This window comes from Ranitomeya imitator, chromosome 5 (assembly GCF_032444005.1).
Source record: "Ranitomeya imitator isolate aRanImi1 chromosome 5, aRanImi1.pri, whole genome shotgun sequence".
Taxonomy (NCBI): domain Eukaryota; kingdom Metazoa; phylum Chordata; class Amphibia; order Anura; family Dendrobatidae; genus Ranitomeya; species Ranitomeya imitator.
The window spans coordinates 29,731,962-29,756,521 of record NC_091286.1 but is presented as its reverse complement, the minus strand read 5'-3'; the positions used below and the strand labels follow the sequence as shown (position 1 = coordinate 29,756,521).

Here is a 24,560-nt window from a genome sequence, read left to right as displayed (position 1 = left end):
AGGAATGAAGCCATTAAAGTAGGTGGTCTCGCAAATGGATGATCTTTTTTTTTTCTGGTTGCACCTCCAGCCGTTATATACAAAGGCTTAGTGCTACTGACCACTACGGGCAAGAATTTACTACTGCTAGATAATGGAGAGGAGCAAATAGGACCACAGGACCCAGGTCTAGTGGCCACATTGATGACCCAATGGTGCAGTTTGAATCTTGTGGATCCCAATGCAAATTCTACAATGGGGCCGTCAACTAACGCAGGTCAATTCCAACCCACCCACCTTTTATGGTTGCACCCCTGAATAGACTAGAGCCCCTCTTCTGATCAGTCGCCCCAGCGCAACACCATGTCTGCATCTCATCACAACTTAGTTGCGATAGGCCAACTAATTGAAATAGCTGGGGATGTTGGCACATAGAAGAACGTTGTCATGGCTCCTGTCTGGTGACCACTGACCACCAAAGTTCCCCTGGACAAAAGTCTTCGAAACCTTTTTGATCAATTCTACTAAGCAGTACAGGACTGCCAACCATTAAAAACTCCCAATCTATTTGTGCGACGCATCATGAAGGCGATTAAGACTGTGGCTACATGGCAACATTGGCTGCAACGCAACTTTGGCAGCACAATACCAATAAATGAGGTCACATTGCGACCACGAGGGTAACGCAACCAAGATGCGACAAGCAAATCACCAAAAAATCCAAAATGGTTGGACTTTTTGCGACTTGCTTATTGCAGTACCCTCGGGGTCATAAGTTGACCACATTCACTGGTATTGCCTGGGATGTAGCAGTGATACAGGTTTCGCTCCTAAAGTCAATATGCAGCACCTGTCTGAGGGCTCATTCAGATGTCAGATTTTTTCGTTCGAGGGCTGTCCATGATTTTCACGATTAGCACTCGTACCTATGATATTCTGTGGGGCCAGTCACATGCCTTGAGATCCGCGTAAAATTGTGGAGACATGTCCAATTTTGATCCGAGGGTTGGATCAAAATCGGCAATGCAAGTCAATGGATCCGTGATTAAATCGGACCATGTTCGGATCACATCAGAGCGCGGAAGGATTTTCAAGGACTGTCAGAATGGAGAAGGTGCAGAATTTTTTTTTTCTTTTTAGTGTCTCCACCAGAAAAACGGACGACGCTCGTATCAAACTCTGATCAGAATAATCGGTCTTGTTTCTTTTGCACGTGTAAAAATCAGACATCTGCATGAGCCCTTAAAGTCATGGCATTGAAAATCCTTTTTATTGCAATATCCTGTTACAGATCTAGTAGTTAGCGGGTTCCATATTCAGGCCTCAATCTAAGAAAGGCAAAAAGAAAAATGTAAGTAATACATATACAGATAGCTGATTTTAATAGAAAAGTGTAATACCTTATCTCGCCTGCGGGCGTGCTGTAGGGAAATGAAACACTTACTGTCTCGCGCACCCTTAGTTCAAAGCTGCTCTCTAGGGAGCGGGACACTTTATATAAACGCATTATATTTGCACAGGTGCCACATTTTATTCCAAAATGTGCCATTAAACGCCAGGAAAGGAGGCAGCTCCGGCTCTAATGGATAAGAGGGAGCCGGAGAGGGAATGGCATCATTGTCTTCATTTGTAAATAACATATTGCAGCCAACTGTTTCTTAATTGCCCAGACTGTTGATAAATAATCCAGTCCTGCTGCTCTCCACAGACAATTTGCTTTGGATCGGGCTAAGGCAATTCAAATAACACTAATTATTTATGATTTTATGATGTTAAAATGAATATTAAATGAAACAAAATTCCCAAGGATTACTCGCATGGCGGCTAAGTACATAACATTTTGTACAGATGGTTGGAAGACTCATTTTTGCTTCATTGCCGCATACATATCCTTGAAGGATTCCGTCGGAAGACAGCCTATCTTTGAATTTTTCATTAAACCAGACGTCTTGAAATATGAATTCCTTTTATGTTTCTGCGAGTTTTGGGTAAGAGAACTCCGAGTGAATAAATCATACAATGCTACGTGTCACCAGGACTTGTGAATATTTCTGCAATGTTATTTTATCCTCAGTAGAGCCCCATTGATTATCAAACTCAGCGGAGAGCATTTTATGATCATATATCTCCATTAGCGCCTACTTTGACTGCCATGGATTTCTTCTTTTTTTTTTTTTTCTGGTTAAGCCTGCATTATGTATTAGCCGTCCCGTCTTCTCAATACCCAAAGTTTGATATGGCTTTCAATTATTTATTACGTATAGACCTTTTTTTTTTTTTTTCTTATCTGCTATATGTTAAAAAAAATAAAAAAAATCGGAGGTTGAGTATGTCCGTGCCTATGTGTGTGAGCGTCACCGGCCGAGACCTAAGCCACCCTTCTCCTCTCCTCTTCCTCCGCAGACGGCGTACTTTATTATGAAGATGAATTTCTACAATGAAATGGCTGTCAGGGTAAATATCTCTCTTCTTGTTATACAGATGAAAAGTCAATTGTGATCTGAATTTACTTTTAATAATGTAAGTAAACCAGACTAATGCCTGCATGATCAAGACGAGGGCAAAATGGAAAATCTACAGAGTAGCCGTCACGGGGAAAAAAAAAGGAGTACCGGACTGAACCGACAGCCGGGGGCTTTGACTCCCCTACTGACTTTGTGATTTTATTAAGGTTTTTTTTTTGAGTTTATTTAGAGAATTTCCAATTAGAAAGAAGCCAAATCCAAATCGTCTATTCTTAGTTATTATTGATAACTGGATAAAACTGCAAAAGGGTTTGTAAAAGAAAGAATTTTTGCTAATTTTCCTGTAATTAAAAATCATCTCCGTTACCTGTAATCAAAAATTGGCCTCCTCTGCTGTTTTAACAGCGGTGGGCGGTCTCCTAGGCAAAGAGAGCAGCGCTTACAAGCTCTTTTCTGCAGATATTGTAAGTGCTCCTCTTACCGCTGGGTTCAGTCAGGTTCAGTGCTCCTCCGACTCTGGTTAAAGGGGTTGTCCGGCCTTAGGGTACAAGTCTCCAGTCACTCTCTGTGACTGCAGACTTGTGAATCCTCACAGCATGCACGCTGCCAGCTGTGAGGATCCTCCAGAGTCGGCCTCTGGGAGGGTGTAGGCAAGTGACCCCAAGTCTGTGATTTGCATACCTGCGGCACATGCCGACTAGACGTGCAATGCAAGCGAATTGATCGAGGCCGGACAAGTCTAGTCTGCACGTGTGTGCGCTTTGAGGATTCACAAATCTGCAGCAGACTTATATCCTAAGACCGGAGAACTCTTTTAAGAAGACAGTTAGGGCTGCCATGCTGCAGGCTAAACTTTCAGGTTTCAGGAGCGCACCCCCTAAGTTAGCAAACAGCCAGGAGGCCGAAACTAGAAGATGATAAAACCCTTTAAAAAGGTACGTTTGCAAATTTTTTGTTATTGCTCAAATTCATCAAAATGTAGGGGAAAATAAAGCAACTTTTCTATAAATGAATAAAAATCTAATTATGTTTTAGGTATAAAGCTTTTATGGGGACCAATGTGTCTCCATAGTTACAGAGTGCAGACACAAACCTGGTGTCACTCCACTACTACTCCTGCACCTGCCACGTGCAAATGTAACGGGACAAGATCTTGTTTTGGGTGTATAACTCTAATGAAGAGCTTTGTGCAGCCATTGTAAAGATGAGAATCAAACCTAATGTTGCTTCATTTATGTAACGGGGGCGCCCATTATGTGCTATAATACTTGTTCCCTCTTATAAGGCTGAGCGGCCTTTCTGCCTTCACAGACAGCCAGGCTTTGGTGTCACTGCTAACTATGCCGCCCATTACAGCTGCCACCCTGCCCTCTTCATAAGCTATGGTGTATGGAAGAAGGGACTGAGGGGACTGCAGAGAATGGAAGAGCGAAAGGGACTAAGGGGACTACATAGAATGGAATAGATAAGGGGGCTACAGAGAATGGAAGAGGGGGCTGCAGAGAATGGAAGAGAGAAAAGGGCTGATGGGACTACAGACAATGGAAAAGAGGAGAGGACGGCAGAGAATAGAAGAGAGGAGGGGACAGAGGGGGCTGCAGAGAGTGGAAGAGGGTACTGAGGGGAGTACACAGAATGGAAGAGGGCACTGAGGGGACTACAAAGAATGGAAAAGGGCACTGAGGGGACAACAAAGAATGGAAGAGAGGAAAAGACTACAGAAAATGGAAGAGGAGACTGAGGGAACTACTGAGAATGGAAGAGAGGTCTGAGGGGACTACTGAAAATGGAAGAGGGAAGGGGACTGAAGGGACTACAAAGAATGGAAGAGACGAGGGGACAGAGGGGACTAAAGAGAATGGAAGATAGTAGGGGACTACAGAGTATGGAAGAGAGGAGGGGACTACAGAGTATGGAAGAGAGGAGGGGACTACAGAGTATGGAAGAGAGGAGGGGACTACAGAGTATGGAAGAGAGGAGGGGACTACAGAGTATGGAAGAGAGGAGGGGACTACAGAGTATGGAAGAGAGGAGGGGACTACAGAGTATGGAAGAGAGGAGGGGACTACAGAGTATGGAAGAGAGGAGGGGACTACAGAGTATGGAAGAGAGGAGGGGACTACAGAGTATGGAAGAGAGGAGGGGACTACAGAGTATGGAAGAGAGGAGGGGACTACAGAGAATGGAAGAGAGGAGGGGACTACAGAGTATGGAAGAGAGGAGGGGACTACAGAGTATGGAAGAGAGGAGGGTGCTACAGAGTATGGAAGAGAGGAGGGTGCTACAGAGTATGGAAGAGAGGAGGGGGCTACAGAGTATGGAAGAGAGGAGGGTGCTACAGAGTATGGAAGAGAGGAGGGGGCTACAGAGTATGGAAGAGAGGAGGGGGCTACAGAGTATGGAAGAGAGGAGGGGACTACAGAGTATGGAAGAGAGGAGGGGACTACAGAGTATGGAAGAGAGGAGGGGACTACAGAGTATGGAAGAGAGGAGGGGACTACAGAGTATGGAAGAGAGGAGGGGACTACAGAGTATGGAAGAGAGGAGGGGACTACAGAGAATGGAAGAGAGGAGGGTGCTACAGAGTATGGAAGAGAGGAGGGTGCTACAGAGTATGGAAGAGAGGAGGGGGCTACAGAGTATGGAAGAGAGGAGGGTGCTACAGAGTATGGAAGAGAGGAGGGGGCTACAGAGTATGGAAGAGAGGAGGGTGCTACAGAGTATGGAAGAGAGGAGGGTGCTACAGAGTATGGAAGAGAGGAGGGGACTACAGAGTATGGAAGAGAGGAGGGGGCTACAGAGTATGGAAGAGTGGAGGGGACTACAGAGAATGGAAGAGAGGAGGGGACTACAGAGTATGGAAGAGAGGAGGGGGATACAGAGTATGGAAGAGAGAAGGGGACTACAGAGTATGGAAGAGAGGAGGGGACTACAGAGTATGGAAGAGAGGAGGGGACTACAGAGTATGGAAGAGAGGAGGGGACTACAGAGTATGGAAGAGAGGAGGGGACTACAGAGTATGGAAGAGAGGAGGGGGCTACAGAGTATGGAAGAGAGGAGGGGACTTGTTATGTTTGCTAATGACAGGTGTTATGAAGGCAATCCAGAAACACAGTGTGCTAAGCGATCAGAGCGCACACAGTGATCTGACAAATACCCAAAAATACAAGAACGAGCTCTGAGACGTGGAAACTCTGTAGACTGCACACCTGATCCTATCCTAAACACAACTAAAAGCGGCTGTGGATTGCGCCTAACAACTACCTAGGCAACTCGGCACAGCCTAAGAAACTAGCTAGCCTGAAGATAGAAAAATAGGCCTGACTTGCCCCAGAGAAATTCCCCAAAGGAAAAGGCAGCCCTCCACATATAATGACTGTGAGTAAGATGAAAAGACAAAACGTAGGGATGAAATAGATTCAGCAAAGTGGGGCCCGATATTCTAGGACAGAGCGAGGACAGTAAAGCGAACTTTGCAGTCTACAAAAAACCCTAAAGCAAAACCACGCAAAGGGGGCAAAAAAAAAGCCACCGTGCCGAACTAACGGCACGGCGGTACACCCTTTGCGTCTCAGAGCTTCCAGCAAAACAAAAGACAAGCTGGACAGAAAAAAAGCAACAAAAAAGCACTTAGCTATACAGAGCAGCAGGTCACAGGAACAATCAGGAGAAGCTCAGATCCAACACTGAAACATTGACAAGGAGCAAGGATAGCAGCATCAGGCGGAGTTAAGTAATGAAGCAGTTAACGAGCTCACCAGAACACCTGAGGGAGGAAGCTCAGAAGCTGCAGTACCACTTGTGACCACAGGAGTGAATTCAGCCACAGAATTCACAACAGTACCCCCCCCTTGAGGAGGGGTCACCGAACCCTCACCAGAGCCCCCAGGCCGACCAGGATGAGCCGCATGAAAGGCACGGACAAGATCGGAAGCATGAACATCAGAGGCAAAAACCCAGGAATTATCTTCCTGAGCATAACCCTTCCATTTAACCAGATACTGGAGTTTCCGTCTAGAAACACGAGAATCCAAAATCTTCTCCACAATATACTCCAATTCCCCCTCCACCAAAACCGGGGCAGGAGGCTCAACAGATGGAACCATAGGTGCCACGTATCTCCGCAACAACGACCTATGGAATACATTATGTATGGAAAAGGAGTCTGGGAGGGTCAAACGAAAAGACACAGGATTGAGAACCTCAGAAATCCTATACGGACCAATAAAACGAGGTTTAAATTTAGGAGAGGAAACCTTCATAGGAATATGACGAGAAGATAACCAAACCAGATCCCCAACACGAAGTCGGGGACCCACACGGCGTCTGCGATTAGCAAAAAGTTGAGCTTTCTCCTGGGACAAGATCAAATTGTCCACTACCTGAGTCCAGATCTGCTGCAACCTATCCACCACAGAATCCACACCAGGACAGTCCGAAGACTCAACCTGTCCTGAAGAGAAACGAGGATGGAACCCAGAATTGCAAAAAAATGGAGAAACCAAGGTAGCCGAGCTGGCCCGATTATTAAGGGCGAACTCAGCCAACGGCAAAAAGGACACCCAATCATCCTGGTCTGCAGAAACAAAACATCTCAGATATGTTTCCAAGGTCTGATTGGTTCGTTCAGTCTGGCCATTAGTCTGAGGATGGAAAGCCGAGGAAAAGGATAGGTCAATGCCCATCCTACCACAAAAGGCTCGCCAAAACCTTGAAACAAACTGGGAACCTCTGTCAGAAACAATATTCTCAGGAATGCCATGCAACCGAACCACATGCTGAAAGAACAAAGGTACCAAATCAGAGGAGGAAGGCAATTTAGCCAAGGGCACCAGATGGACCATTTTAGAAAAGCGATCACAGACCACCCAAATGACTGACATCTTTTGAGAAACGGGAAGGTCAGAAATGAAATCCATCGAAATATGTGTCCAAGGCCTCTTTGGGACCGGCAAGGGCAAAAGCAACCCACTGGCACGAGAACAGCAGGGCTTAGCCCTAGCACAAATCCCACAGGACTGCACAAAAGTACGTACATCCCGTGACAGAGATGGCCACCAGAAGGATCTAGCCACTAACTCTCTGGTACCAAAGATTCCAGGATGACCAGCCAACACCGAACAATGAAGTTCAGAGATAAGTTTATTAGTCCACCTATCAGGGACGAACAGTTTCTCTGCTGGACAACGATCAGGTTTATTCGCCTGAAATTTTTGCAGCACCCGCCGCAAATCAGGGGAGATGGCAGACACAATGACTCCTTCCTTGAGGATACCCGCTGGCTCAGATAAACCCGGAGAGTCGGGCACAAAACTCCTAGACAGAGCATCCGCCTTCACATTTTTAGAGCCCGGAAGGTACGAAATCACAAAGTCGAAGCGGGCAAAAAATAACGACCAACGGGCCTGTCTAGGATTCAAGCGCTTGGCAGACTCGAGATAAGTCAAGTTCTTATGATCAGTCAATACCACCACGCGATGCTTAGCTCCTTCAAGCCAATGACGCCACTCCTCGAATGCCCACTTCATGGCCAGCAACTCTCGATTGCCCACATCATAATTACGCTCAGCGGGTGAAAACTTCCTGGAAAAGAAAGCACATGGTTTCATCACTGAGCAATCAGAACCTCTCTGTGACAAAACCGCCCCTGCTCCAATCTCAGAAGCATCAACCTCGACCTGGAACGGAAGAGAAACATCTGGCTGACACAACACAGGGGCAGAACAAAAACGACGCTTCAACTCCTGAAAAGCTTCCACAGCAGCAGAAGACCAATTAACCAAATCAGCACCCTTCTTGGTCAAATCGGTCAATGGTTTGGCAATGCTAGAAAAATTACAGATGAAGCGACGATAAAAATTAGCAAAGCCCAGGAACTTTTGCAGACTTTTCAGAGATGTCGGCTGAATCCAATCCTGGATGGCTTGGACCTTAACTGGATCCATCTCGATAGTAGAAGGGGTAAAGATGAACCCCAAAAATGAAACTTTCTGCACACCGAAGAGACACTTTGATCCCTTCACAAACAAAGAGTTAGCACGCAGGACCTGAAAAACCATTCTGACCTGCTTCACATGAGACTCCCAATCATCTGAGAAGATCAAAATGTCATCCAAGTAAACAATCAGGAATTTATCCAGATACTCACGGAAGATGTCATGCATAAAAGACTGAAACACAGACGGAGCATTGGCAAGTCCGAACGGCATCACTAGATACTCAAAATGACCCTCGGGCGTATTGAATGCAGTTTTCCATTCATCTCCTTGCCTGATTCTCACCAGATTATACGCACCACGAAGATCTATCTTAGTGAACCAACTAGCCCCCTTAATCCGAGCAAACAAGTCAGATAACAATGGCAAGGGATACTGAAATTTAACAGTGATCTTATTAAGAAGGCGGTAATCAATACACGGTCTCAGCGAACCATCCTTCTTGGCTACAAAGAAGAACCCTGCTCCCAGTGGTGATGACGATGGGCGAATATGTCCCTTCTCCAGGGATTCCTTCACATAACTGCGCATAGCGGCGTGTTCGGGCACGGATAAATTAAATAATCGACCTTTAGGGAATTTACTACCAGGAATCAAATTGATAGCACAATCACAATCCCTATGCGGAGGTAGAGCATCGGACTTGGGCTCTTCAAATACATCCTGATAATCAGACAAGAACTCTGGGACCTCAGAAGGGGTGGATGACGAAATCGACAAAAATGGAACATCACCATGTACCCCCTGACAACCCCAGCTGGATACCGACATGGAATTCCAATCCAATACTGGATTATGGGTTTGTAGCCATGGCAACCCCAACACGACCACATCATGCAGATTATGCAACACCAGAAAGCGAATAACTTCCTGATGTGCAGGAGCCATGCACATGGTCAGCTGGGCCCAGTATTGAGGTTTATTCTTGGCCAAAGGTGTAGCATCAATTCCTCTCAATGGAATAGGACACCGCAAAGGCTCCAAGAAAAACCCACAACGTTTAGCATAATCCAAATCCATCAGATTCAGGGCAGCGCCTGAATCCACAAACGCCATGACAGAAAACGACGACAAAGAGCATATCAAGGTAATGGACAGAAGGAATTTGGACTGTACAGTACCAATGACGGCAGACCTAGCGGACCGCTTAGTGCGCTTAGGACAATCAGAAATAGCATGAGTGGAATCACCACAGTAGAAACACAGACCATTCAGACGTCTGTATTCCTGCCGTTCAACTCTAGTCATAGTCCTATCGCACTGCATAGGCTCAGGTTTAACCTCAGGCAGTACCGCCAAATGGTGCACAGATTTACGCTCGCGCAAGCGTCGACCGATCTGAATGGCCAAAGACAAAGACTCATTCAAACCAGCAGGCATAGGAAATCCCACCATGACATCCTTAAGAGCCTCAGAGAGACCCTTTCTGAACAAAGCTGCCAGGGCAGATTCATTCCACTAAGTGAGTACTGACCATTTCCTAAATTTCTGACAATATACTTCTATCTCATCCTGACCCTGGCACAAAGCCAGCAAATTTTTCTCAGCCTGATCCACTGAATTAGGCTCATCGTACAGCAATCCGAGCGCCAGGAAAAACGCATCGACACTACTCAATGCAGGGTCTCCTGGCGCAAGAGAAAATGCCCAGTCTTGAGGGTCGCCGCGCAAAAAAGAAATAATAATCAAAACCTGTTGAATAGGATTACCAGAAGAATGAGGTTTCAAGGCCAGAAATAGCTTACAATTATTTTTGAAACTTAGAAACTTAGTTCTATCTCCAAAAAACAAATCAGGAATAGGAATTCTTGGTTCTAACATAGATTTCTGATCAATAGTATCTTGAATTTTTTGTACATTTATAACGAGATTATCCATTGAAGAGCACAGACCCTGAATATCCATGTCCACACCTGTGTCCAGAATCACCCGAATGTCTAGGGGAAAAAAAAAAGTGAACACAGAGCAGAAAAAAAAAAAAAATGATGTCAGAACTTTTTCTTTCCCACTATTGAGAATCATTAGTTTGGCTCCTTGTACTGTTATGTTTGCTAATGACAGGTGTTATGAAGGCAATCCAGAAACACAGTGTGCTAAGCGATCAGAGCGCACACAGTGATCTGACAAATACCCAAAAATACAAGAACGAGCTCTGAGACGTGGAAACTCTGTAGACTGCACACCTGATCCTATCCTAAACACAACTAAAAGCGGCTGTGGATTGCGCCTAACAACTACCTAGGCAACTCGGCACAGCCTAAGAAACTAGCTAGCCTGAAGATAGAAAAATAGGCCTGACTTGCCCCAGAGAAATTCCCCAAAGGAAAAGGCAGCCCCCCACATATAATGACTGTGAGTAAGATGAAAAGACAAAACGTAGGGATGAAATAGATTCAGCAAAGTGGGGCCCGATATTCTAGGACAGAGCGAGGACAGTAAAGCGAACTTTGCAGTCTACAAAAAACCCTAAAGCAAAACCACGCAAAGGGGGCAAAAAAAACCCACCGTGCCGAACTAACGGCACGGCGGTACACCCTTTGCGTCTCAGAGCTTCCAGCAAAACAAAAGACAAGCTGGACAGAAAAAAAGCAACAAAAAAGCAAAAAGCACTTAGCTATACAGAGCAGCAGGTCACAGGAACAATCAGGAGAAGCTCAGATCCAACACTGAAACATTGACAAGGAGCAAGGATAGCAGCATCAGGCGGAGTTAAGTAATGAAGCAGTTAACGAGCTCACCAGAACACCTGAGGGAGGAAGCTCAGAAGCTGCAGTACCACTTGTGACCACAGGAGTGAATTCAGCCACAGAATTCACAACAGGGACTACAGAGTATGGAAGAGAGGAGGGGACTACAGAGTATGGAAGAGAGGAGGGGACTACAGAGTATGGAAGAGAGGAGGGGACTACAGAGAATGGAAGAGAGGAGGGGGCTACAGAGTATGGAAGAGAGGAGGGGGCTACAGAGAATGGAAGAGAGGAGGGGACTACAGAGTATGGAAGAGAGGAGGGGGCTACAGAGTATGGAAGAGAGGAGGGGGCTACAGAGTATGGAAGAGAGGAGGGGGCTACAGAGTATGGAAGAGAGGAGGGGGCTACAGAGTATGGAAGAGAGGAGGGGACTACAGAATATGGAAGAGAGGAGGGGACTACAGAATATGGAAGAGAGGAGGGGACTACAGAGTATGGAAGAGAGGAGGGGACTACAGAATATGGAAGAGAGGAGGGGACTACAGAGTATGGAAGAGAGGAGGGGGATACAGAGTATGGAAGAGAGGAGGGGACTACAGAGTATGGAAGAGAGGAGGGGACTACAAAGAATGGAAGAGAGGAGGCTGATGAGAATGGAAGAGAGGAGGGGACTAAAGTGAATTTAAGAGGGGACATTTATGCACAACCCCGGAAGATTCCCCAAACACCTAAAAACACCAAGGTGTGGTTTTACTAAGCCTACAGTACCATTTTTGTGACATTTTAGGGGACTGTGCTGGCAAAATCGGGACTGTTGTCATGTCCACCATAGTATTGCACTGCACAAGGTGTTCATGGAGACACGTACATATACATAAGAGTTTTATACATAATTTAGTAAGAGACTGGTTTTCAAAGTGCTCAGTTTAATTCCTACCTCGTATTTCGCCTACTTTTCTGACAACAAAGTCCAGGATTGGGAGCCATCTTCTGTCACTGCTTCTGGCTTGATGGATAGAGTTTCCCTGCACTGATCTCCCCTAGGACCTGATATGAATTATTAATAATACCTATTCTGTTAGCATGGGATAAAATACACAAGAAGGCCTCTTTGTTTTCTGTGGGATGAGCCTTCCGCTATAATGGAAAAGCAATGCCGCGCTCTACACCTAGGAAGGAAAACAATTATGGTTTCTCAATTGGAAACATCCCCCTAAAAAATGCTCTGCTTCATCCTTACTGTGGCGCCCCCTAGTGTCCTCTGGATTTTCTCTTAGAACATCCACCTACTGTGTTGTGTGGTGGTGGTCACACATTCTCCGTAAATTGGTCCCATCACTGATTCTCTTGTACACGGCTGGCGGAGTGCCTCTTGCTTTCTAGCAGCCAGTCAATAAGAATTGGTGCATCAACAGCTAGATAGATATACAGGGGCATCTCACAAAGGTATAATATCAATCAAGCACAGTGATACTGTTGTTACTTCACACTAGACCTCCAGCAGCTTGGATTGTGGCCTCCAGACTCTGGGACCTTGATTTCCAAGATCTAGTGTGAAGTTTCCACAATCAGTGATGGTTTGGGAGCCATGTCATCTGCTGGTGTAGGTCCACTGTGTTTTATCAAGACCAAAGTCAGCGCAGCCGTCTACCAGGACATTTTAGAGCACTTCATGCTTCCCTCTGCCAACAAGCTTTTTGGAGATGGAAATGTCATTCTCCAGCAGGACTTGGCACCTGTCCACACTGCCAAAAGTACCAATACCTGGTCTACAAGCAACAGTATCACTGGGCTTGATTGGCAGCAGAAGCCCCTGACCTTAGCCCCACAGAGAATCTATGGAGTATTGTCAAGAGGAAGATGAGAGACACCAGACCCAACAATGCAGACGAGCTGAAGGCTGCTATCAAAGCAACCTGGGCTTCCATAACCCCTCAGCAGTGCCACAGGCTGATCGCTTACATGCCACGCCACATTGATGCAGTAATTGATGGAAAAGGAGCCTCAACCAAGTATTGAGTGCATTTACTGAACATACATTTCAGTAGGGTATTTCGGATTTTAAAATCATTTTTCAAGCTGGTGTTATAAAGTATTCTAATTTACTGAGATAATGACTTTTTGGTTTTCATTGGCTGTAAGCCATAATCATCAGCATTAACAGAAATAAACACATGAAATATATCGCTCTGTGTTTAATGACTCTACACCGTGTTCCAAATTATTATGCAAATTATATTTTTCTCGGATTTTCCTAAATGGTCGGTGCCAATGACAGTCAGTCTAATAAAAGTCATCACCCGTTAGATTATACATCGAATTTTATTGAAGAAACCTCCCATTGATAACAGAATAATCTCCAAAATGAATAAAAACTCACAATGCACTGCTCCAAATTATTAGGCACAGTAGAATTTCTAAACATTTGATATGTTGATAAGAACTGAAAATGCTCATTTGTGGAATTTGCAGCATTAGGAGGTCACATTCACTGCACAAAAAAGCTATTTAACTCCAAAACCTCCTAACAGGCCAAGTTACCTGGTAACATAGGAACCTTCTTTGATATCACCTTCACAATTCTTGCATCCATTGAACTTATGAGTTTTTGGAGACTTTCTGCTTGTATTTCTTTGCATGAAGTCCGACTAGCCTCCCAGAGCTGCTGTTTTGATGTGAACGGCCTCCCACCCTCATAGATCTTTTGCTTGATGATACTCCAAAGGTTCTCTATAGGGTTGAGGTCAGGGGAAGATGGTGGCCACACCATGAGTTTATCTCCTTTTATGCCCATAGCAGTCAATGACTCAGAGGGATTCTTTGCAGCATGAGATGGGGCATTGTCAGCATGAAGATGATTTTGGTCCTGAAGGCACGTTTCTGCTTTTTAGACCATGGAAGAAAGTTGTCAGTCAAACTCTACATACTTTGCAGAGGTCATTTTCACACCTTCAGGAACCTTAAAGGGCCCTACCAGCTGTTTCCCCATGATTCAGGCCCAAAACATGACTCCTCCACCTCCTTGCTGACGTCGCAGCCTTGTTGGGACATGATGGCCATCCACCAACCATCCACTACTCCATCCATCTGGACCATCCAGGGTTGCTCGACACTCATCAGTAAAAAAGACTGTTTGGAAATTAGTCTACATGTACTGTATGTCTGGGCCCACTGCAACCATTTCTGCTCATGAACACAGTTTAGGGGTGGCCGAATAGTAGGTTTATGCACCACAGCAAGGATCCTACACCTTGAGGTTTGAGGGACTCCAGAGGCACCAGCAGCTTCAAATAACTGTTTGCTGCTTTGTAATGGTATTTTGGCAGCTGCTCTCTTAATCCTATGAATTTGTCTGGCAGAAACCTTCCTCATTATGCCTTTATCAGCACGAACTCTGTCTGTGCTCTGTTTCAGTCACAAATCTCTTCACAGTATGATGATCACGCTTAAGTTTTCATGAAATATCTAATGTTTTCATATTTTGTCCAAGGCATTGCACTATTTAACGCTTTTCGGCAGCAGAGAGATCCTTTTTATTTCCCATATTTCTTGAAATTAAATCCTTTAATTAGAATCACCTGGAAAACTAATTATCACGTGTTTAAGATTGATTTCAGTGATCCATTGAGCCCTGAGACACAATACCATCCATGAGTTCATTTGAAAAACAAAACAATTAACTCTTTATGACACTTAAATACAATTTGCATAATTATTTCGAACACGGTGCATATAATATATGAATTTCACTTTTTGTATTGAAGAACTGAAATAAATTAACTTTTTGATGATATTCTAATTTTGTGAGAAGCACCTGTATTAGGTTTATGGTGGTAAGGAAGCAAAGGAACACCAAGGGGCGCCATGACAAGTATATAACAGCAGTATACAGTTAAATTTTTTTTTGCTTAAAGACCACCTATGACCTTTCCTGACATGTCTTGTGTTACGGTAGTTTATGTGCACACGATCGGTAAACGCTGCGGGTTGGACGTTGCGTTGTTGTGCAACGTCCAAATGTTATAGCATAGTGGATGGGATTTCAAGAAATCCTATGCCCACTATGTGTGCACAGACGCCTGCACTCACCTACGGAGATGGACATGCAGCGCATCTTTCCAGACCGCAGCATGTCAATTTATCTTGTTGAGACACTAGTGTCCGCAAGAGAAATTTCAACCATACAATGTATTGGATGCGGTGATTCCACACGGTTCAGTGAACACATGCGGATTCACCTGCGTTTAATAGTCGGCACTGCTTTAGAATTAGTGGACATGTGCTGCATCCAAAGGGCTGCCAATTCCTGAACATGTGCACTTACTTATTTGGTCAGTATTTTATATCAGTATTTGTAAGCCAAAACCAGGAGTGGGTGATAAATACAGAAGTGGTGACGTGTTTCTATTATACTTTTACTCTTTTTGTTCCACTCCTGGTTTTGGCTTACAAATACTGATATAAAATACTGACCAAATACTGCTAGTGTGATGGCAGCCTCAGTGAGCTGAGATAACCATTCCTCTATTATTCCTCCTGTAAATCTACCTGTTGGTGGCGTGTCGTTACATATTCTTACACTGTACAATCTATGCTGTCAGTACCAGACTGTGCAGAACTCTTTGTCTAGGGCAAAGAACCCTGTGTCTAGGGCAATGTGTATAACCCTTTGTCTAGGGCAATGTGCAGAACCCTTTGTCTAGGGCAATGTGCAGAACCCTTTGTCTAGGGCAATGTGCAGAACCCTTTGTCTAGGGCAATGTGTAGAACCCTGTGTCTAAGGCAATGTGCAGAACCCTGTGTCTAGGGCAATGTGCAGAACCCTTTGTCTAGGGCAATGTGCAGAGCCCGGTGTCTAAGGCAATGTGCAGAACCCTTTGTCTAGGGCAATGTGCAGAACCTTTTGTCTAGGGCAATGTGCAGAACCTTATGTCTAGTGCAATGTGCAGACCCCTTTGTCTAGTGCAATGTGCAGAACCCTGTGTCTAAGGCAATGTGCAGAACCCTGTGTCTAGGGCAATGTGCAGAACCCTGTGTCTAGTGCAATGTGCAGAACCCTGTGTCTAGGGCAATGTGCAGAACGCTTTGTCTAGGGCAATGTGCATAACCCGGTGTCTAAGGCAATGTGCAGTACCCTTTGTCTAGGGCAGTGTTCCCAAACTCCGATCCTCAATAGCCACCAACAGGTCATGTTTTGAGGATTTCCTTAGTATTACACAGGTCATTGAATGCTTGCTTATCCAGGTGATGCAAATATCACCTGTGCAATACCAAGGAAATCCTCAAAACATAAGCTGTTGGTGGCTCTTGAGGACCGACTTGGGAACACTGGTCTAGGGCAATGTGCAGAACCCGGTGTCTAGGGCAATGTGCAGAACCCGGTGTCTAGGGCAATGTGCAGAACCCTTTGTCTAGGGCAATGTGCAGAACCCGGTGTCTAGGGCAATGTGCAGAACCCTGTGTCTAGGGCAATGTGCAGAACCCTGTGTCTAGGGCAATGTGCAGAACCCTGTGTCTAGGGCAATGTGCAGAACCCTGTGTCTAGGGCAATGTGCAGAACCCTGTGTCTAGGGCAATGTGCAGAACCCTGTGTATAGGGCAATGTGCAGAACCCTGTGTCTAGGGCAATGTGCAGAACCCTGTGTCTAGGGCAATGTGCAGAACCCTGTGTCTAGGGCAATGTGCAGAACCCTGTGTCTAGGGCAATGTGCAGAACCCTGTGTCTAGGGCAATGTGCAGAACCCTGTGTCTAGGGCAATGTGCAGAACCCTGTGTCTAGGGCAATGTGCAGAACCCTGTGTCTAGGGCAATGTGCAGAACCCTGTGTCTAGGGCAATGTGCGGAACCCTGTGTCTAGGGAAATGTGCGGAACCCTGTGTCTATGGCAATGTGCGGAACCCGGTGTCTAGGGCAATGTGCAGAACCCGGTGTCTAAGGCAATGTGCAGAACCCGGTGTCTAGGGCAGTGGTCCCCAACTCCGGTCCTCAAGAGCCACAAACAGGTCATGTTTTGAGGATTTCCTTAGTATTACACAGGTAACTGAATGCTTGCCTGTGCAGGTGATGCAATTATCACCTGTGCACTACTAAGGAACTCCTGAAAACATGACCTGTTGGTGGCTCTTGAGGACCGGAGTTGGGGAACACTGGTCTAGGGCAGTGTGCAGAACCCTTTGTCTAGGGCAATGTGCAGAACCCTTTGTCTAGGGCAATGTGCAGAACCCTTTGTCTAGGGCAATGTGCAGAACCCTGTGTCTAGGGCAATGTGCAGAACCCTGTGTCTAGGGCAATGTGCAGAACCTTTTGTCTTGGGCAGTGTGCAGAACCCTTTGTCTAGGGCAATGTGCAGAACCCCTTGTCCATGGTAATGGTTACACCCAGCTGCTAAGGAGGAATAACAGAGGAACAGCACAACCCAGTTTATTAATAATCTTTTATTTTTATATATTAGAAAAGATGCATTGTTAGTTCATGTTTAATGTAACGTTTAATCAGACAGACAAGTGAGAAGTGTAAAACATCATCTGTTTAATTGTGGGATTACCCGTTTGATATTGAAAGTTACTGTCATTACAAATTTTTATTATTATATTTTTTATGTGGAACTGTTTTCTTGTCTGCTCATTGCCACCCTCAGTCATATGTTCAAATAGGAATAGGGTCAGAACAGATTGGAAATAATTACCATCCAATAATATTAGGCAGGGGCGGACATACCATTGGTGCAACCTAGGCAAAGAGACAAGGGTCCAAGAGGTAAGGGGGCCACCACGACCTCCCAAGCAGGGGGAATTGTGCATTAGGATGAGCTTTTGGACTGCAAAGGACCTATATATTATTCTTGCACAGGGGTCCTGTCCTGTCTATGTCAGCTACTAATATTAGGACACGTGCACACAGAGGTTTTTGAGGAGTCTTTTGGGGAAAGTCTGCTTCGACAAACGCCTGAAAAATCACCATAAGAAAAATGACAGTTGAAATATTCTAGCCAAGCACACCTGGCTGAAGTCATACAGCAAGTGATGGATACATGTTGGCAGCATTACTCAGCTGTCAGGTTCCCTTTAAGAAAAAAAAAACGTTTGAATTCCGTTTTTAGGAAGCTTAAGGCAATGTTCACACAGTGCGTTTTTTACTGCGGAACCGCCGCGATTTTGCCACTGCGGGTCCGCAGCTGTTTTCCATGCAGGGTACAGTACACTGTACCCTATGGAAAACAGGAACCACTGTGCACATGATGCGGGAATTAACTAAAAAAGCAGCGCTGAATAGCTGCGGTAAAAAAGAAGTACCATCTCACTTCTTTTTGCGGAACTGCAGCGGTTCTGCACCCATTGACCTCCATTGTGAGGTCAAACCCGCAGTAAAACCCGCAGATGAAAAAAATATCTGCGGGTTTTCTGCGGTTTGTGGTGCAGAACCGCTGCAGTGTGGCTGCCCCCCCGTGCCCCAATTCCACCCCCCCATGCTCCGATGCCACCCCCCGTGCTCCAACGCCCCCCCCGTGCCCTCATCTCCCCCCCTTATACTTACCCGGCCTCCCGGTGTCCGTCCGTCCGTCTTCTCCCTGGGCGCCGCCATCTTCCAAAATGGCGGGCGCATGCGCAGTGCGCCCGCCGAATCTGCCGTCATCAGATTCGTTCCAAAGTACATTTTGATCACTGAGATATAACCTATCTCAGTGATCAAAATAAAAAAAAATAGTAAATGACCCCTCCCCCCTTTGTCACCCCCATAGGTAGGGACAATAAAAAAATAAAGAATTTTTTTTTTCCACTAAGGTTAGAATAGGGTTAGGGGTAGGGGTAGGGGTAGGGGTAGGGTATTTTCAGCCATTTTAACCCTAAAAAACTTCCTAGAAAACACACAGACTCTGCATAGAAAACTGCACTAAAAAACGCATCAAAAAACGCACCAAAAACGCACCAAAAAAAGGACCTGCGTTTTCTGCCAAGAGCTGCGGTTTTTAGTGCAGAAAAAACAGCAGGGAAATCTGGAACGTGTGAACATGGCCTAAAACTCGAAAAAATCCCCCGTAGCAGAGCATTTCCTGATGCGGTTTCCACTAAAACTCATCATTTTTCAAAGCCTCAAAAAAAACCTCTGTGTGCGCGCATAGATTTAGTATTTTATTGACCCCATTAACTCTATGGGCAGAAAAATGGAAGCTAAAAAAAACGGGGAAAAAATTGCAATCACCGGACTGAATCTTTCAAGAGATTATTTCATGAAGATCACCACTTTTAGGCTACGTTCACTTTCATGCAACAGTTTCATGAGATCATCCAGGAAAAAAACGTGGATGTGGATGGGACCGCCGGCAGAGCCATTCACTTTAATGGGGCAGATGGAGTCGTTTCCTTTACGGGACTAACCCCGCACCGGTAATATAGAATACTATATCATGAGGTTATTGGTAGAATCTAATAGAAACCATAAAATAGAAATCTAAGCAATGCACATAAAATCAAAGATAGAAACCAGGACTGCGCGCTGCCCTAAGATGTCTTCAGATGAGAAAGATGCTGGCGAGACGCAGAGAGGAGTACGTCCTTTCCCTTCACTTCAGATGTATCAGATAGCTGTAAACTAGACTGCGACATTGATTTCCAGTACTGGCTCCTAAAATAGTAAACACATTTCAATTGATAGGACGTCTGGATAAAGAGGACTTTATATATTACAGGGAGACGGCAGCACAAAATAGCAGAAATCCTTCTGAGCCCGAGAATGTGTCCTCATTGAAGGGAAGCACACCAATATCAACTGACAGTAAAGCTGGTCACCAGCGTGTCATCAGAACGTACGCTATCGTTTATATCAGGTTTTTATGTTACATTAATTTTTTTCTAAAAGCGCTTCATATGCTTTTTGTTTTCAATTTTTTATAAAACTCTATATTATAAAGAAAGATAAAAAAGGATCCACCATTCTCTATAACAGATGTCACAGCTCACCTCCTCCTCCTCCTCCTATACCATGACTGATAACATCCCTATGTACAGTGGATACACACTCCTGTTAAAATGCCAGGTTATTGTCATGTGAACAAATCATACCAACAAGAATCATTTTAGAATTTTTTTCCAACTTTACGGTCACAAAAACCAGGGTTTGTAAACGGCTTATAACACAGCAAAGGGATCTTGTTGAAAATTTTATATACCATTTATGCATCTTCATTAGTTTAGTTCTGTATTTTTCTTTCTACGCTCAAAAAGATTTCAGTTTATTTTTCAACTGAATTGAAAGATTATGTAAGACATAAAAGGTGGAAATAGTTCTGAAATTATTCTTCTTGGTATGATTTTTCTACTTGACAAAAACCTGGTAACCTATCAAGGGTGTGTAGATTTTTAACATTGAATGTACAGTAGATAACATACAGTAGGTTCCACAATTCACAGCTCACTTCCCCTCCTCCTGTACAATGACTGATAACACCTCTATATACAGTAGATAACACAGGATCCACCATTCACAATAGCTGATATCACAGCTCACCTCCTCCTCCTGTACAATGACTGATAACTCCTCTATATACAGTAGATAACACAGGATCCACCATTCACAATAGGTGATATCACAGCTCACCTCCCCCTCCTGTACAATGACTGATAACACCTCTATATACAGTAGATAACACAGGATCCACCATTCACAATAGGTGATGTCACAGCTGACCTCCTCCTCCTGTACAATGACTGATAACACCTCTATATACAGTAGATAACACATGATCCACCATTTACAATAGGTGATGTCACAGCTCACCTCCTCCTCCTGTACAATAACTGATAACACGACTATATACAGTAGATAACAGGATCCACCATTCACAATAGGTGATGTCACAGCTCACCTCCTCCTCCTGTACAATGACTGATAACACCTCAATATACTGCAGATAACACAGGATCCACCATTCACAATAGGTGATGTCACAGCTCACCTCCTCCTCCTGTACAATGACTGATAACACCTCTATATACAGTAGATAACACAGGATCCACCATTCACAATAGGGGATGTCACAGCTCACCTCCTCCTCCTGTACAATAACTGATAACACGACTATATACAGTAGATAACACAGGATCCAGTATTCACAATAGGTGATGTCACAGCTCGCCTCCTCCTCCTGTACAATGACTGATAACACCTCTATATACAGTAGATAACACAGGATCCACCATTCACAATAGGGGATGTCACATCTCACCTCCTCCTCCTCCTGTACAATGACTGATAAATTATAACTCCTCTATATACATCAGATAACACAGGATCCACCATTCACAATAGGTGATGTCACAACTCACTGTCACGCCCGCACATACTTACCCATCTTCTTCCATCCAGCGGCGCACTCGCGATCCCGTTTCTCGCCGCTCTGCTGCTTCTTTCTCTGGCTCCCGGCGTCCAGCGTCTTTGCGCATGCGCAGTCACGTCTCCTCCAGCGCTGAGCCCTCTGGGAGGTCGCGACCCGATAGCTCCGCCCCAACATGGCGGCGCAAATCGGCTATTTCTTCCCGGCGTCTTCCTAGGTAAGACGCCTTTGCTGTGTAGGTGCACTGTCTGCCGTCAGTGTCCCTATGCCCTAGGCTCCCCTGTACCAGTGTCTTTTCTCAGCCCAGTCTTTACTTTGTCTCAGTATCCTGCCAGTCCGTGTTCCTGCTGTGTCCTGCCTGTCCGTGTTCCTGCTGTGTCCTGCCTGTCCGTGTTCCTGCTGTGTCCTGCCTGTCCGTGTTCCTGCTGTATCCTGCCAGTCCGTGTTCCTGCTGTATCCTGCCAGTCCGTGTTCCTGCTGTATCCTGCCAGTCCGTGTTCCTGCTGTGTCCTGCCAGCCCGTGTTCCTGCTGTATCCTGCCTGTCCGTGTTCCTGCTGTGTCCTGCCTGTCCGTGTTCCTGCTGTATCCTGCCAGTCCGTGTTCCTGCTGTATCCTGCCAGTCCGTGTTCCTGCTGTATCCTGCCAGTCCGTGTTCCTGCTGTGTCCTGCCAGTCCGTGTTCCTGCTGTATCCTGCCTGTCCGTGTTCCTGCTGTGTCCTGCCTGTCCGTGTTCCTGCTGTATCCTGCCAGTCCGTGTTCCTGCTGTATCCTGCCAGTCCGTGTTCCTGCTGTGTCCTGCCAGCCCGTGTTCCTGCTGTATCCTGCCTGTCCGTGTTCCTGCTGTGTCCTGCCTGTCCGTGTTCCTGCTGTATCCTGCCAGTCCGTGTTCCTGCTGTATCCTGCCAGTCCGTGTTCCTGCTGTATCCTGCCAGTCCGTGTTCCTGCTGTGTCCTGCCAGTCCGTGTTCCTGCTGTATCCTGCCTGTCCGTGTTCCTGCTGTATCCTGCCAGTCCGTGTTCCTGCTGTATCCTGCCAGTCCGTGTTCCTGCTGTACCCTGCCAGTCCGTGTTCCTGCTGTGTCCTGCCAGCCCGTGTTCCTGCTGTATCCTGCCTGTCCGTGTTCCTGCTGTGTCCTGCCTGTCCGTGTTCCTGCTGTATTCTGCCAGTCCGTGTTCCTGCTGTATCCTGCCAGTCCGTGTTCCTGCTGTACCCTGCCAGTCCGTGTTCCTGCTGTATCCTGCCTGTCAGTGTTCCTGCTGTATCCTGCCAGTCCGTGTTCCTGCTGTATCCTGCCAGTCCGTGTTCCTGCTGTATCCTGCCAGTCCGTGTTCCTGCTGTGTCCTGCCAGTCCGTGTTCCTGCTGTATCCTGCCTGTCAGTGTTCCTGCTGTATCCTGCCTGTCCGTGTTCCTGCTGTATCCTGCCAGTCCGTGTTCCTGCTGTGTCCTGCCAGTCCGTGTTCCTGCTGTGTTCTGCCGTTCCGTGTTCCAGTCATTTTCAGTTAAGTCTTGTTTTCCTATTATTCCCTGCCATCCTTATAGCCTGTGGTTTCCTTCTTTATCTTGGGTCGGCCCTTTGGCTCTAGCTGTTGTGTCTCCATTCCCTCGAGGTCCTGCTCCTAACACTCCCTGTATAGGGGGTGATTCCATCTGGTCCGCTCAACCCCGGGGGCTCTAGAGTCACGACCCAGAGGGTCCACTCTCGGATTTCTGCCCGAGTACTTACACTCACCTCCTCCTCCTGTAAAATGACTGATAACACCTCTATATACAGTAGATAACACAGGATCCACCATTCACAATAGGGGATGTCACAGCTCACCTCCTCCTCCTCCTGTACTATGACTGATAACACCTCTCTATACAGTAGATAACACAGGATCCACCATTCACAATAGATGATGTCACAGCTCACCTCCTCCTCCTGTACAATGACTGATAACACCTCTATATACAGTAGATAACACAGGATTCACCATACGCAATAGGTGATATCTCAGCACACCTCCTCCTCCTCCTGTACAATGACTGATAACAGCTCTATATAAAGTAGATAACACAGGATTCACCATACGCAATAGGGGGATGTCACAGCTCACCTCCTCTTGTACAATGACTGATAAAATCACTATGTATAGTGACTATACGCCCCCGTTAAAATGACAGGCTGTTCTCATGTCAAAAAAAATCATATCAATACGAATCATTTGAGAACTTTTTCCCACCTTTAATGTCACCCATAATCGGTAAAAATCTTTTGAAAAAAAAATTAATAAAACTAAAATAACGTGGTTGTATAAGTGTAAACACCATCTTAGCCAATCACATTTACACTCATATTAGATTGTAGACCATAGACAGTTGCCATTATTTACAGGGATTCTATTTGTGGGATTTGCCTGACATTTTCTTAGTTGCATTTTACAGCAAAAACCATGCTCCATAAACAGCTTGCAGAACAGCAATGGCATCTGTCACGTCTCTGTTGTTGGGTATCCCGGGACCAGAGGCTCCTTCCCTGTCCCTAACGCTAGCTCGACCTGTTCCCTGGATTACTTCTGATGGTGAAGACGCCGGGGCCACGTGCCTTACCTTAGCTCCTGAATCCGCCCTCAGTCTGTACCCTTCCCCCACCCTGGGAAGAGGGGAGTAGTAGTGTACACCAACCAGACTAACAATGTAATACGAACATGGGTAACGAAAAGAACCAAACATACAAATATACTTACACAAACAGCAGCGGTAAACACCGGTAAGTGCAGGATGGGGTAAAACCAAAGTAGGAGAAGAAGGGAATTAGCACGCACCCAAAACCTCACAACAGTCTCGGGTAAATCCACCAATCTTCTTCTCAAACAACAACCACAAACCACCAACTCCTAACCATGCAGCATAAGCTAGCTCTGGCAATGAGTGCTAGCCAGGACCTAGATTATATAGGAGATGGGAGGAGTAGGAGAAATCAGATGCTGCAGTCTTCTTGCTCCTCTTTGTAGCTGTAAACCCATGACAGCATCTCATTGTTGAAAATTAGACATATCGTGCAACACTGTGAAGATGGCCATTAAGAATACACTATGCGTCAGCACACTGTGATTAAT

The 24,560-nt window shown here is 45.7% G+C and overlaps 1 protein-coding gene across 1 annotated transcript in view; it reads left to right on the top strand.

The window, feature by feature from the left end:
• Positions 1–24,560, top strand: part of SPATA17 (spermatogenesis associated 17) — a 253,310-nt gene that overhangs the window by 30,342 nt on the left and 198,408 nt on the right. The window contains exon 4 of the mRNA XM_069768487.1: positions 2,383–2,433. Within this exon, the coding sequence (XP_069624588.1) occupies positions 2,383–2,433 (51 nt within the window). The remainder of the gene's footprint in view (positions 1–2,382; positions 2,434–24,560) is intronic.